This window comes from Abramis brama (assembly GCF_963993115.1).
Source record: "Abramis brama genome assembly, chromosome: 21".
NCBI lineage: Eukaryota > Metazoa > Chordata > Actinopteri > Cypriniformes > Leuciscidae > Abramis > Abramis brama.
The window spans coordinates 3,878,380-3,894,676 of NC_139983.1; the positions used below are offsets into that span (position 1 = coordinate 3,878,380).

A 16,297-nucleotide genomic window follows, 5' to 3' on the forward strand; every position below is an offset into this window, starting at 1 on the left:
GCTAGAAAGACAGGCAAGCAGAGTGGAAGTAAATTAGTACTTCTATCTATGGAAGCGTGTTTTCGCCACAGAATGAAAAATAAAAAAAAGTAATTGCGACTTTTTATCTCACAATTCTGACTTTTTTTCTCACAATTGCGTGATATAAACTTGCAATTCTGACTTTTATCTCGCAATTGCGAGAAATAAACGTGAAATTCTGACTTTTTTTCTCACAATTGCGTGATATAAAGTCAGAATTGTGATATGTAAACTCGCAATTGTGAGAAAAAAAGTCGCAATTATCTTTTAAAATGTTTTATTCTGTGGCTGAAACAAGCTTCCATACATATCAAGTAAAAGTTCAGAACCAGCCAATTAAAAGTATCATATCATATTTTTTAAAGGTTGTTTCCACCACAGAATAAAAAAAGGTGTAATTGCAACTTTTTATTGCACAATTTCAAATTTATCTTACAATTCTGAGAAAAAAAAGCTCAAAATTGTGAGTTTATGTGCAATATGTAATGCGATCTGAGCCATTTTCCATCCTTCACCATTTCCACAAGGGTGTTGCACAAAGGATTTGACGTGTGAATCCATAACTTGTCTTGTAAAGCTTTACGTTTTCTTTGTCTTGATACACTATAAGAGAAATCAAACTCAAAACTACTTTACACTTATTCACGTTTCAAAAACATTATTTTCCATGTTCAAAAAACTGTCTTGCACAAACCCTTCCTAAAAATTAGCACACAAATTATTTTTTTTCATTTATACAGTATATATATATACTATGGTACTATATATAATATGGTACTTGCTGTTTTTGAGATATGTTCAGAGTGCATTCATACCAACCTTAAAAAATAACGTCTGGACCTTCCCACAATCTTTCCCGTTTTCTTCCTCGACAGAAGAGAAGAGGATGTCTTTGGAGGGAACGCGGGCGTATGCAATGCGTTTGTTGTTGCTTATCATCCATATGTAAATATCTGGAACGCTGTGTTGTGGCTATGATGAAAAACCATAAGGATTTACATGAATATTTTTACAGTTCTTTGAGTTCATCAGTATGGCCATATAACCCAAGCATGTTGTGCACTACCTCATCAGACAGGAATCTCAGCTTGTGGAGGAAGTTCTGTGCCAGTTTTATTTTGTCTTTCACGTTGCTTTTCTTAACTTGTGACCGCATGGCCTTTGCTTGCTGGCTCATGTTTTCCTGTCAGAAACAGAATAATTTTTTTTAAACATTATAATAGTATATAATAGTTATTAATAGCATTTATTTGTAACATTTGCTTTTAATTGAAGTCTGAGTGTTTTACCAGTTCCTGCATGCATAATTTCACTCTCTCCCGGTCCAGTTTAGTCTTCCCGGCCTGATTCTGGTCATTGTTTGCCAAAGTTACAAAGGTACTGAAAGAGATATGAAATTTGTTATTATTATCTCCTTCCTCTAGTCTAGCCTATAGATAAAAAATGGTTCATTTTTTTCTTTTCTTTACATTGTATTTCGAAATGTTACTGCTGAACTATCAATAAATCATGCTTTATCACCTTACAAAGTAACCACTACTGTATGTAAAAATATAGGGAGGTAATTCCCCCAATATAGCTGACCCATTAGTGGTCAACGACAGATTAGTGTGTTTTTTTTCATGGCCGATCATAAATATGTGGTTAAAGCCTTGCAAAGTACTATTAGTTATTTATTTGTAACTAACTCTAGACTTAACCTTAAATCTGTCAATTGCATCAGTATAAAAGAGGACCTATTGGGCTTTTTTCCATGTTCATCTTTCTTGTGTGTGTAATGTTGCTGTTTGAGAATGAAAAAGCTCTGCAAAGTCCCTCCAGCAGGAGTTCTTCTCTATATCAGTGTCACTGTTTCTGAACTCCTGAAACGCCTCCATTGTAGTCTTGAGTTTCTTCCGGGAACGAACACATCACAATATTCCTCATTTAAATAATTAATACGCAGAGTAAAGGGGCGGGGCCTGGTTGAGTTAGTTAGTAGTGTGTTAAACTGGCGGTTATGGTAAGGGGCGGGACATTTCCCAAACACACTCGAAGCGCTCGACCAATCACAACACACTGATCCAGCCGACCAATCAGAACACAGTGTGCTTTTCAGAAGGAGGGGCTTCATAGAGACAGGAACTAAACAGGGGTGTGTTTCCCGTACACCGATGTAACTCGCTGCTTAACTACCATAGTGTGATGCATCATTGAAGAAATCGACTAGCTAGTCACGACTGTTTCCCGAAACCACATTGTCGCAAATGTGTCATTCAACTATGTTGGTTAATGATGCCACGCAGGTGGTGGAGTAATAACTTCTTTTAATGAATCTGTTTGAGATCGAATTATTGCCAGCTTTTTGCTATAAATAACGGACATGGAATCTGAGTGTAACGTGTATATTCTGTTTTGGTTTGGTTCTGTTCTGTGTGCCAGTTAATCACTAATTAAGTTCACCTGTTGTTCATTTTGTTCCCTCGTTTGCCTCTGTGGATTTATAGTCATCAGTTTGTTCAGTTCTTTGTCTTGTGTTGTTTATGCTGCCACATGTTTCCTGTATTCTTCTTCTTTGTGGATTTGATTATCTTCTTTATTTTTGTTTAATAAAAGTGCTGCAATTAGATCCTTCTCCTTTTACCTGACCACACTGTGACACAGGGAATAGTTATCCTTTTTCACATGTTATTTTGCTTTATTTCCAGATTCAATCATAGGCTCGTTCTTACGTACTAGATCACGTTCGCACATGCAGACCCTTAAAAAACAACGCTTTAAATCTCTTGACAAGCTAAAAGATGTTAATGACATTTGTAGGTGTTCTTAATTAAACATATAGATTGCACTGAATGTCAGCTTGCTTACTTGGCTCAAGGTAAGGATTTATTGAGTCCACATGTCATGCAAACTAGAAACTTTGCTTTTAACCACAGGTCGAGATCTGTCGCTCCAAACACTCAACTTTGCGATGCTGTTTGCGAATGTTCGTTGGGACTATGGTTTCAGGAAACACCGACTCGTTGAACTATGCTGATAACGACAGAACTTGCGAACAATTAGTTGGATAACGATGAATTCGGGAAACACACCCATGAGCGTTATTGATAGACTGGGAAGAGAGAAGGAGCTGCAACAATGTCAAATATGGAGAAAATATTGTGTTTTTTGAACATTCCAGCATGAAAACCTGTTCTAGTAGAGCCCAAAAACTATAAATCAAGACTTAATAAGGACATAATATGGCCTCTTTAAATCACTGGAACACGAATGAAGCACAAATTGCACAGTTTCCAGGGAACGACTCATAACTGGCTCATGATCTGCAGAATAATATGTTTGCAAACCTGCAGCTAATGCTGAGTTCCTCCAGGACTCCTCTGAGTCTGCGCTCAGGATAGGCCTTCTCGGTTTTAATGATCTCCTGCACATCGTTCAACCCTTCTTCCTAAAAAATGATACAGAGCACAGGCTGCAATGAAAACGTATGGATGTATTTTCACAGAGGGGGTTGAAGCGAAACAAGAATGTTGAACCTGGCTTTAGTATTCAGATTTCTGTTCTCCATATTTATGCAATATATTTCATATTTAATTAGATAATGCCTCATTTGCATTTTAAATATATAATTTCAGAAAACTTGTAATACTAAACAATTTTCTTAATGTACTGTGATTAATATACTGGGGAAAGTATGGTGATATTGATTAGTGTTTTAGTGGCTTGCCTTAAGATTTTAAACATTTTAGTGAAAAATGAAATAACAAATTATGTCAGAAATGAGAATGTGTACAGAACCGTACAAATATCAATATTTCAGGAACTAAAACAATATTTCAGGGACTGATATAACCCATATTCATTGATTTATTACCAGTTTGTCTGCAATGTTGTCCATGATGTTGGCATTATAAAGGCGTCTTCTTTGGTCCTGCCACCAGCTCTTGATATAGATGCAGGGCTTCCTCTCAAAGTACGGGAGGTGGAAATAGTTTCTGCAGAACAAATAAACAAGATATTTCACATGAATTTGCACCAAAAGTCAAAATAAAACAGATGAGTTTTGGATCAGCAGTGTTGAGTGACTGAACCTGTCAGTGATGACTGGCTTCATTGGAGGGGTGGAGGAAACTGAAGACATATCTCCACCATCATCATCCTCCTCGTCACTGGAGCCGTGAATGAGCTCAGACTCTTCATCCCCATCTCCACCCTTCTTCTTCTTTGTTTTTGGCTTGGTTGGAGTATCAAGGTCACTGCCGTAGTTTCCTGGTGTCGAGAGGATAGTTTAATGTGGTTGGTCTCTGACACACTTCCCACATTCATTTCATTACTTGCATAAAGCTCAAGTTTATAATTTCTGGGCCACTAAAAATGATTGTTTTCAAACAGGGAATCAATCTACAATTGTACATAATACTTATAGTTGACTTGTATATTAAACAAGGATTTGACATGCAAAAAAATATTGTAATACATTATACTAAATATAACTTCAATTTAACTAAGTTTAGATATCAGGACTGTTATGGCAATTAATTTGACTTCATGTTATATATGTGCTTGCATGACAACAGAAAATAGTTTGTGGAAAATGATTGTGAACTGTGTCCAAATGGCAGCTTCGAGCTGAAGATGTCTTTGCAGCAGAAGGTGTTGCATGTCTACTCGACATCCTGCCATTTCTTAGAAACTTGCTGTTCTTAGGTTCTCCCCTTTAACATGGCCAATATTTCTCACCAGTAAATGATTTGCATACACCGCCCTAATTTATAGAAGCTTGATTAGTGACTAGATGATATAATTTTGGCTGATGTTTGGTGACATTTCCGTTGATATTCCAAATTTGTTTATTTGCTGGATGCACAACAATGCATATATTTAGTTTGTGTTAGTTAATGCCAATTAAGTCCTTTTCAATGAAAGTCTGTTCACTCGGCGACCATGTTTGCAACACCTCCGGGCAGCAGTTTCGAACATCCAAGAACAAGTCCTAAGTATTAGATAAATCTTGAAATCTCAAAAACCGCTTGCCGAACTCACAATTAAATAACATATTTCAAATCAGCAACAAAATCTGACATGAACTGTCCCATAACTGTTGTTTCTTGTGCTCAAATAGCATTAAAAAAGCTTATTTTTCAGGCTAGACAAGCCAATGCGCATGTGCAGTCCTAAGCGCGAGTCTCAGGTTTCTATAGGAATCTTCTAACAGCAGATACAGTGACTTTTAAGAAGCTTCTAACGGCAGATACAGTGACACAATGACTTTACTAATCAATGATTGGCTCTATTATTTATAAGTAATTATATAGTGTTGGAATTTGTTTTGAATCAACCAAAACATAAAGATCGTCATATTCAAATTGACTATAAACTATTTTATTTTAAAATAATTAATACCTTTTTAATCATAGTTTGTTTAATTCTGCATCCTGTTTACTATCTCAATTCAGTAACATTCTGAATGGTAATGTAACTTTCCTGAAGCTCAAAAAGTAGACCATGGTGCTGGCAACGTCAAGGTCATGGTTCGATTCCTAGGGAATGCATGAACTGATAAAGTGTAGACCTTCAATGCAATGTAATTCACTTTAGAAAAACGTGTCTGCCAAATTCACATCTATAACTTGAAAGGCTGATAACTAGTCTACCATAGATTTTACCTATTGTAACCTCAAAGTGGATGGGTTTGTCTCCAATCTTCCTGTCAATCATAGTGGCCTCAAGGAAACATCCGAAGAGAAAGAATTCCTCAATTTTTCCTGTGGCATTCTAGATATAAACAACAATCAATCGATTAAATATTGTTTTTTGCATAAAGAGGGCCTTCCTAAGATTAGACATAAAAGAAAAAAAAAAGTCAGTGTGTTCATAAATAATTCTAACAGAGTTGTGTAAGTTTTCCCGAATGATTAATTTAAAGTCACATGAAGCCTAACTTTGGCTCTGACTGTACAGATCATTGTGTTGCACACAAAGAACTACTATAAGTATTACTGCTAAATGAATAATGCAGGGAGAAAAATAAAGAATGAATGAATTATTCACTGTAATTTGCCTGTCGAACCTCCCCGTTGGTGGATCACTTACATCTGAGATGTTGGGTATCCCCTCCACCTGCACCTCGGTGGAGCTCATTACTTCAGGAGACGAGGTGTCCAGTATCTCCACGGCCAGACTGATCAACAGACGAGCCCGGAACGAAACCCCTTCCCCCTGTCCTTCATTCAGGTCCTGGTACTCATCCATGATCGTGTAACTGCGTGTGGAACCGTACATGTTGACCCAAGCCGGGCCCAGAGTCGGAAGAAAGCCTACGAATGGAAGCAGGATAAATATTTATTTTTGAATCTTTGACCTTTTATATAATCAGTTCAATAACCATGTAAACTAGAGTTTATCAATTATGAAATTAGTTCAATTCAGTTATAAGTAGCGCTGCAGAAGACAATAGTGTCATTATTCAGTTCAATCCAGATGTTGATTCAGTTCAGTTCGATAAGAGTGTCGATTTTGCAACAACAAAATAAAAAAATATAAAACTAATTTGATTCAGCTACATTGCAAAAAGGTGTAACCTGAAATTATCTTAAAGTGTTGTTGTTGTTTTTTACTTCATTTAATCAAAAAATATATATATTTTGTTGGTTTAAATTAATGTATTTAAAGTCCCCCTGTGGTGAGAATCAAGCTTTTAATGTTGTTTATGTGTCTATGTGGTGTTTTTAATATGCTTTAAGACAAACCATGTGTAAATTCATAAGTCGACACCATTGCTGAGTATTTCCTCCTTAAAACTGCAGTGAATCAAAGACAGTCTCAAAAATACGCTTTGAAATCGCTGGTGTTTCTGACGTCACAAACTACATTGTAACCAATCAGATCAACGTGTGATCGTCAACCAGTGGATCTCTGAGCTGAGTGAGTGAGTGGAGGCGGGGCTCATTTGCATATTCATAGAGCCACGCGTATACTAAATGAGGCAAGGCATAAGGCATGAAGACATTTTTTTCAAGGAAAAAACGTTTAAATATGTCATTTTGGTGATCAAAGATGAGTTTTAAGGGATATCATTTTGATGACAGGGGGACTTTAAGTTGATTCAGCAATATTAAATACTATTTTGGCTTGAATAAAACCAGTTAATTTAGATGTTTGTTTCAGAGTAAAGCCATACAGAAGAAATAGTAACATTATTCAGCTCAATACAGTTCAAGTTTTGTTCTCATCCAATAGTGTCAGTGTTACTGTATTAAAACTAATTTTATAATGATCTTGAACGGCAATGTAGTGATGGCTTCTGTGGTCGAGCATCCAAAGCTAAATGTAATAAACAACAAGAAAGACAAAGGAAATATTATTTTGCAGACCTTGCCAACTTAGCCCTGTTACCTTTGTCTCCATCATTAGCAATCTTCCGGAGGTCAATGAAGTGCGTTCCGATCGCCACATCGTTCACTTTATCTGAGTCGCGGATCTGGACTTTCATTCTCCCGCACAGAGGTGGAAACTGCTCAGTGAAAACGACCTGCTCGTTCCAGATCGGCTCGTAGCTGCTCTTCTGAATTGAAGTTTTTCCCTGTGGACAGATAAAAACATCAGTTCTCGTATCTGCATCGCCTGTGTCCACTTGGCCCAATAAAGAAATACAATTGTGTAACTTTTAGTTCATGTCTGTTAGATTTGATGTTAGAGTACTTCTAAAAGTGAGGTTTTAGCCAAAATGAACACTTAAAATGTAGTCTTTCTCTTAAAGGACAATGGGGGGAAAAAGTACACTTTAGCATAATTTTAAAATAAGTATTTTTTAATGAAATAATATAATTTAAAAGAATATAGTTAAGTGCAAACTGAATGTAATGTTTTAGACACTTAATTGCATGTTGCAAGTGTACTGTCAAATATACTGTTAAGTATTTATGGCAAACTAAAATATACTTTAATGTAATTTCTGTTTAAACTTGCATGTCATGTATTTAACTACATTTGTAAATTACACATTTATAATGATGAAGTTGCAGTTTAGTACATTTAAAACTACATTTTACAGTGTCCTTGTTACACGTTATATGTAGTAATAACCATACATTATGCATAATGCAACTAACTCTAAACTAAAGCCTAACCCCTAAAACCCTATAGTAAGAACATGTAGTTAATTATTACTCAGTACCTAAATGTATGATCACACTGTAACACGGACGCCTTAAAATAAAGTTTAGTCTTAACTTTAAATGTAATGTCAAAAAGCACTCTATACAGTTAAAATTATAATTAAGTACTTTGCATGTGCTTTAGTATGTTAGTCAACACATCCAAATAAGTAAGTTCCAAATAAGTGTGACAAAAGGTTATTAAAACATAATGATTTAAAATATTATTTAAAGTAAAACTTTTGACATTATTACAAAGTGTACTTTTTAAAAGTGTACTTAAGTGTGCTGGGAAACAATTATGAAAGTGTACTCTCTTTAAGTACACCTTAAAGTGGCCTTTTATTTCATTAACATTATATTATCTGCTAGTACCGTTTTTAAAAATATATTTTTAAGATTTGAAGTACACTAAAAGTGCAGATTCAATACAATTAAGCGTACTTCTTTTTCACAAGGGTCATCTTGAACTACACAAGTTGTTGTTCAATCAGATGTTCTCTAGAATGAGAATGACCCTGCCTCTAATACCACTTGCTACTGATCAACAAGTAGGAAATAGTGATTTAGCTGTAATGGAAACAATACAAAATGTAATGTGTGTATATATATTAATAAGAATTCTACCCACCTTCTGTCCTGCAAATAGCACCTGGACATAAGGATCAACCAAGTCCTTATTTTCTCCAATGAAAGCTTTTTTGACATTTGCCATGATGCTGGTGTTCATTTTGGGTAACCCCTCGGCTCTGTATACTTTGACATAAAATCTTGCCCACTGCCGCTCAGCTGGGACATCTGCCGGCAACAGAAGGTTACTGGAACAAGAAGAGAAATTAATAAAAGAAGTGATATGTGTTTCTGCAAATAGAATTGCCTTTATGTTGGCTTTAAATATATTGTTATATGAAATTATCTGGGAGATCTCTACATTTTTATTGTTGTGTGACAGGTGAAATACTACACTAAACTCATATTTCACATTTCCTGCAGAAATTGTGTATGGTGAAATAGTCACTGCCACGATTGCCAGTGCATTGCTAAGGTGTTCTGAACGTTTTTCGCCAATGATGGCCAAAGACGAATCAAACTGAATGCAAATGTTTAAAAATATATCTATAAATAAAATAGCATTGCAAGTAAATATTTAGTTCATAGTACTGTCCAAACAAGTTGGGAGTTTAGAGTTTGTTCAGTGTAAGAATCAGAAAGAGTGATGCTTACCTTAGAAAACAACACTAATAATAACATTAACAATATAGGATAGGTTTTTATTACCCCTCAATGTCATCCTCATCGCTTTCATTTGCTTTGTGTGGAGTCTTGATTGTGTCGCCCTTTGCAACAACTGCAATGTCACACTTGACGTATCCTTTGCATCCTGCAGTGATGTCATCGGGATCACATAAAGTGGCCCATTTGTGGAAGAATTGATGTTCTGTAAAGGGAAAAAAAAACAATTTCTGAAAATCTGAAGTCTTTAGTGAAATTGTGAGCTTCATATAGAAACATGTAAAACCAGTTACCAGGTTGTGTATATATTGTGCCCACGTCCAGCTTGAAGCTCCCAACCAGTGTGCCACTTCGCAAAAGATTCTTAGAGTGAATAACCTGAATGGACACATTATTTTAAAACAGTTTAAAACGAAGCTTAATGCTACACGAAAAAGATAATCTTCTATGAATAAGTTCACCCTTGTGAAAAAGAAGTGTGCTTAATTTTATTCAATGTTCACTTGTAGTGTACTTCAGATCTTAGAAGTATATATATATCATATATATATAAACTGTACTAGCAGATAATATAATATTAATGAAATAAAAGGCCACTTAGGTGTACTTAGGTGAAATTAAATTACTTTAAATTGTATTTTGGTTTACCATAATCAGTCACAGTCATGTTTAGTTTCTGTCTTGTTTATTTTTCAGGCTTTTCTAGAGTTCTAGGCTGAATTAGAAATCGCCCCCTACAACCTCAAATAGGGTGTTATTTGAGGGGACAGCTATTTGTAGTGTTGTCCGAATCCATAGTGGACGTTATTGAGTGCACTTATTCAATCCCACATTGCACTGCAATAACGAGTGTACAACCGATGTACGCTCAACGGCTGTCCGAATTCGCTCACTCGTTTTCATCCACTCCTTCAAATGAACAATATTAGTGGACTAATGAAGGGAATAGTGATGAGAGTTTAGGGGGCGATTTCGGATTCAGCCCTAGTCTTTCATTAGTTTTCATGGTTTCTAATTAGTCCACACCTGTCCCTGTTCTGTTGATTACCTTCCCCTGTGTATTTAAGCCTTCAGTCGTCCTCCGGTCTTGCATTTAACATAAATTTAAATTATATTTAGTTGCAATTTATATGCAATTAAGTGTCTCAAAACATTACATTCAATTCGCACTTAAGTATATTCTTTTAAAGTATATTATTCTCTTTTAAAGAATTACTCTTTTAAAAAGAATGCTAAACTGTACATCTTTTTCTCAAGGGGAGGCTTTATTCTATTACTGTTATTTCATGATACTTACTGACACTTTCAGGATCTTGTCAAACATGACATCAGGAGGAACGTGGAAGTCAAAAACGAAATACTACAACAAAAAAAAGTATGCATATAATAAGCTTTAGGATGAATCTTCTCAAAACATTTAATTTACACTGCTTAGATAACCATTACAGTTCAGTAGACAACACACAAACCAATTTATGCTTTGGTCATTAATTTTCCATAGGACAATATTACAATCCCATACCTCATTGTAGTAAGGGCAGTTGGTCGACTCCTTCATTGAAGTGTATTTTTTATCATCGCCAATTTCCACACACACCACTGGATCCATGTTCAATCCCACCAGCTGTCTAGCCTCGATTACAGTGACACTAACCTGGAAAGTGGGGCATAACACAAATTTACGAAATAATGTATGTGGTATGTATATTGTATCTGAAATATACAGTGGCCCCAAACCACCACAATTAGAAACATACAAAATATTAAAGCAAGTGTCTGCATCTGTGGGTGTAGTATATCACAGGTTTGTTTATCACATTTACTATGAACATGTTCCACTAACGCTTCACTAATGCAAAAATCACACAATAATGACAGCCTTCATTTGCAGCACTTCATCTATTTTTTTAACATTTCAAACCGAACAAACTTTTTGTAAAATGCTTGGCTTCTTCTGTCTTTCTTTACAATAAATGCCCCTGCTTTGATATGCTTTGATATTTTGTTATCTAATTCAATGACAGTCAGTTCCCTTTCGAGGGAACTCATGCTGTGACGGAGTAGTGGCGCTATGGGAACACGTGTTTCGTTATGTCTTGAAGCATGTGTGGCGGGACGTCAGCCCGTAACGTGTCAAGTCATGACAAGCAAGCTCAATAAATAGCACCTGGACCAAACAATGTCAGATTATGTGCCTTCAGCAAGTATTCTATGTGAACTGTTGTCTTATTTAGTGTTTGTTTGGCATTCATATAATGTACAAAAGCATTATAATGGCAAGCACACAACAGTTCAAATCGTGTGTGTTCCTCCCTGGAGCTCTGAGGGGGCTGATTGTGTTCACTGTGTGTGTTTACTGTTAAGGACACACCGCTCCCACCTGGCGCTCTTTGAGGAGGGCACCCAGGCACTCGTTCCTCGCGGTTGAAGTCCTGATTCTGCCAAGGCTTAGCAGCAGCTGAGATCGTGAGGATCGCAAATGGACCTAGTGGAGGGGTTGGAGATGGGCTCTGCCTTTTCTCTGCTCTCACCCGCTAGATCCAGTGCCTTCTCTCTGGGATTGGAAGCACAGAGTGAGGGCCCAGTGCTACAGCTATCCAGCTCCAAGGAGGTGGATGTGTTCAGCTTCAAGACAGGAGGACTTGCCAACTCACTCTCCTGTTTATGAGGAGCTGGTGGAGGTTGTCACTCAAACCGTAGCCAAATTAAGTATTGACACTCATCCTAAAAAGTAAACTGGACAAGCATTTCCTGTCAAGTGCAACCTTCATATCGGGGCCTGCCATTTTATCGAGGTGTTGAGTTTGCAGAGGAAACCATTTTCCGCCCATGTTTTCAGCCCCCAAGTCACGAATTATGTAAACATCATGGGGTAGAAAGACACGGGTATGGGCGATGCCTAAGGTGGAGCAGACGCTTGCGATGTACAACAACATTTACCTTGGTAGGTAAAGCTTATACGGTGGCAGGTCAGGCTGGTGCATGTCTGCATACAACGGCAATCTTGCAAGTGTACCAGGCTGACCTGTTAAGAGACCTTGACAAAGGTAAGAGGGTGGGATCCGGTAAGAATTTCACTGGGCCACAGATTTGGATTCCTGACGACTAAAGAGATGGCCATAGCCATCTGCCATTCTATGGCAGCCCTGGTGGCCATTGACAGGCATATTTAGTTAAATTTATCGGGAATAAAGGAGAAAGATAAAGCCTTTCTGTTGGACACCCTGCTTTCTTCTCCTGGCCTCTTCGGCAGCGCTATCACCTTAGTTTTTGATAGACTTCTAGAGGCCAAAAAGCAAGCGGCAGCATTCCAACGTTACCTCTCTCACCGAGCTTAGGACTCAGAGCTGCTGGGCGGGAGTTGCCCCAGCAGTCAACCAACTCCCCATGCAAGATGTAACAGAAGCAAAACGTCACTTCCTGGGCCTCCCCACAAAAAGAATCTGAGGACCTTCATTATCTCAAGAAGGCTTTAGATCTGAGGGCAGCCTCCTTCGGGGAGAAGTGCCCTCAAGGGACCATTCTGCCATCCCCACCACTCTTGGTGCTTTGGGGCGCACCAAGCGAGTTCAGTTCTCAGTGTCCGCCCGAAGACTTTGTGCCACTGAGATGTCGGTTGGTTGCCTGCCGGTCATCCAAGTTCCTCAGGTTAATTTTGGGGGGTAAAGCATACCAGTATCGGGTTCTTCTTTTCGGCCTAGCCTCGTCATCCCGCACCTTCACAAAATGCGTGGATCCAACACTGGCTCCTGTGCGACTCCAGGGCATTTGCGTATTGAATTATATCAACAATTGGTTGATTTTGGCTCAACCGTAGCATATGGTGGTTTGGCATTAAGGTGTCATCCTTGCCCATATGAGGGAGCTGGGGCTAAGCCTGAACGCCAATAAAATTGTGCTTTCTCCATTACAGATGACTACTTTTCTGGGAGTGGTATGGAACTCGACAACAATGCAGGCACGTCTGTCTCCTGCTCATATCAAATCGATCCTGGCAGCCATAAACAAGATAAAACAGGCCAGCCACTCACTGTCAAAACGTTTCAAAGACTGTTAGTTCTGATGGCAGCTGCATCCAGCGTGATACCTTTTGGCCTGCTGTACATGAGACCTTTGCAGTGGTGGCTCAAGACCAAGAGGTTTTCCCCAAGGGGCAACCTGTTCTGCATGAAGTGCCTTCATACCTTGATGATGTGAAAGAAAGATTGGTTTCTATCCCAAGGCCCGGTGTTGGGGGCACCTTGTTGTTGCGGATTGTTTACGACTGATGCTTTCCCTATGTGCTGGTCGCTCGAAGCAAGGTCTATGGAGGGGGTCATCTTTTCTCTTGGCACATAAATTGCCTGGAGATGATGGTTGTTTTTCTAGCTCTGAAGCATTTCCTAATGGGGCCATCATGTGCTTGTCTGGACAGGCAACAGATCGGTGGTCTCCTACACAAATCATCAGGGGGTTCTGTGGACTCACCCACTTTACAAACTGGCACACCAGATCCTCCTGTGGACCCAGGGCAGACTGCTCTCCCTGATTCAAGTTAGGAGGGACTTTCTATCTCAGACAAGGGGGCACAATCCTTCACCCCCACCCAGATCTGTAGGTTCTAGCTTTGGTGCTGGCCCCTGACTGAAATCACCAGTTGGACCCAGTTCCTTTAGGATTGGTTTTCCATGGGGCTATCCCCCTCCACTCTGAAGGTGTATGTGGTGGCCAATAGCTGTTTACCACACACCTTTGGGTGGTGAGTCATTGGGGAGAAACCCACTGGCAACTAATTTCCTACGTGGCCTGCAAGCCATGTAAGGATTCCGGTTTTGGATTTGGCCGTGGTACTAGAGGGTCTTTGAGCCTTTTGAGTCAGTAGGAGAGAAATGTCTGACTCTGAATGGCTCATGGTTAAATCATTTCCGCTCCCTAGACTGTTACGTGCCTAAGGTTCCTCCCAATTTTGCATGATCGATATCCTTGCAAGGCTTTTGTCCTCCTAGATGTCCTCAGCTGTTTGTGTGTTTTGGGTCTCCTAAGAAGGGTTCTCCAGTGACCAAACAAACTATGAGCAAGTGGATAGTCCCGGCTATTTCTCTTGCTTATGAGGTGTGCGGTCATCCCTCACCCATGGCTGCAGGGCACACTCTACCAGGTGTATGGGGGCATCTAAAGCTTTGTGGTCAGGAGTATCCCTGCAGGATGTGTGTGATGAGGCGGGCTGATCCTCGCCACACACATTCGTGAGGTTTTATGACCTGAATATGGGCTCCACACCCATGAGTACCGGGTGCTCATGTTCTGTGCTTGCATGATTCACACTAGACAGGCACTTGTCAGTACAGTGTAATGGGTGTTAACGTTCCCATTGCATCGCTACTCCGACGCAGCATGAGTTTCCTTGAAAGGGAACGTCACAGGGTAACGACTGTAACCATGGATCCCTGAGAAGGGAACGAGATGCTGCATCACCCAGCCATACTTACTGCATACCTGTGACCGACTTGCTCCGGCCTATCAGAAGCTGACATTGTTTGGTCCAGGTTCTATTTATAGAGCTTCCTGGCCGTGATGTCACACAGTACTTGCTAATGTCCCGTCCACATTATTGGACTGATTTCACACGTGCTTCAAGACGCAAACATGCAGAGGTGTTCCCATAGTGTCACTACACAGCGTCTCGTTTCCTTCTCAGGGAACCATGTTTACAGTTGTAACCTGAGACAATATTTGGGTAACACTTTGTTTTGATGGTCCCCTTCAGGCATTTACTTACTATAAGTAACTTTGCACCAACATGTCAACTAACTCTCATTAGAGTATTAGTAGACTGTCTGCTTAATATCTGCTAACACTTTATTTTGATGCTCCTCAACAGACACTCTACTGACTATAAGTAACTTTGCAAGAAGATGTCAACTTATTCTACTAACCCTAACAGTCAACTAATACTCAACTAATACTCTAATGAGAGTTGAGCAGTAGGTGCTATGTTACTTAACAGAATGTCTAAAGGGGACCATCAAAATAAATTGTAACCAACATTTGTAAAAGTGGCTATTGGGTGTTTGATGAGATTTATTTTATTCTCTTTCTGTTTTACATACTTGGAAATCCATTGGTCTTCCAGCACTAGGTTCAATCTTGATGTCAGGCTTTGATCTAAAACATTTAGAGAATTTTGGGATGAAGAAAATACAAAGAGTTGATCGACATACTACATTACAATATAGTAATATATCATGCTAGAACATATCATACATAATATATAAAATAAATGTAATGTAGAATATCATATTTGATATTTAGATAAATAATTTTTGGTCACCTCTTGTTGGAGACATTGGTTGTGACAGCAGTTACTGATGCTAGTGAGATGGTATCCGGGTCTGGCATCCTCATATCCTCGGTCTCAAGAATGGCCGGTTCATCTTAAGGCAAATATGATGAAATGTCATTATGAACAGCACTATGTTTTTATTTTTTTATACTACATTCCCACATAAAATACTTAATATAACCTATCAAATATATTATTATTATTATATAAATATCATATAATTCTATAAATATATTCATTATCCACTATAAATAATCCTGAAATAGTTGTGTTTTTGAATTGTGTCAAAAATTTAAAATTTTCACACAAGTTCATAAAAGCTTTCACCTTGACCTTTGCCATCATCCTTGGAGGCACGATGCTTGCTACGCTTCATTGTTATGAATTTGATTTATCCTCTGGATACATGATCGTTTGGAACATGAAAAATTAAAAATAAAAGTTAAACATATGCCATAAACATCTTAAATGTAACGTTAATATCTTTGGAACTTTGTGTTGCTTTATCCTCTCATGCATTCCATTTTAATTGAACTTGTACAAACAACAATAACCAGAAAAAAGGTAATTTGTCTTCAGAATTCAA

The 16,297-nt window shown here is 38.4% G+C and overlaps 1 protein-coding gene across 1 annotated transcript in view; it reads right to left on the reverse strand.

Annotated features, from left to right (window-relative positions):
* The window catches only part of LOC311072096 (otoferlin), a gene marked incomplete at both ends in the record, with an annotated part of 45,440 nt that extends 29,353 nt beyond the window's left edge, over positions 1-16,087 (reverse strand). Inside the window, 18 exons of the mRNA XM_084096847.1 lie at position 1; positions 841-993; positions 1,088-1,204; positions 1,311-1,401; positions 3,348-3,448; positions 3,875-3,995; positions 4,092-4,269; positions 5,667-5,775; positions 6,094-6,317; positions 7,396-7,582; positions 8,788-8,974; positions 9,435-9,594; positions 9,683-9,767; positions 10,687-10,749; positions 10,912-11,043; positions 15,479-15,533; positions 15,700-15,802; positions 16,039-16,087. The exon at position 1 is cut by the window's left edge and continues 189 nt beyond it. Of these exons, the coding sequence (XP_083952973.1) occupies position 1; positions 841-993; positions 1,088-1,204; positions 1,311-1,401; positions 3,348-3,448; positions 3,875-3,995; positions 4,092-4,269; positions 5,667-5,775; positions 6,094-6,317; positions 7,396-7,582; positions 8,788-8,974; positions 9,435-9,594; positions 9,683-9,767; positions 10,687-10,749; positions 10,912-11,043; positions 15,479-15,533; positions 15,700-15,802; positions 16,039-16,087 (2,116 nt within the window). The remainder of the gene's footprint in view (positions 2-840; positions 994-1,087; positions 1,205-1,310; positions 1,402-3,347; positions 3,449-3,874; positions 3,996-4,091; positions 4,270-5,666; positions 5,776-6,093; positions 6,318-7,395; positions 7,583-8,787; positions 8,975-9,434; positions 9,595-9,682; positions 9,768-10,686; positions 10,750-10,911; positions 11,044-15,478; positions 15,534-15,699; positions 15,803-16,038) is intronic.
* Positions 16,088-16,297: the final 210 nt, after the last annotated feature.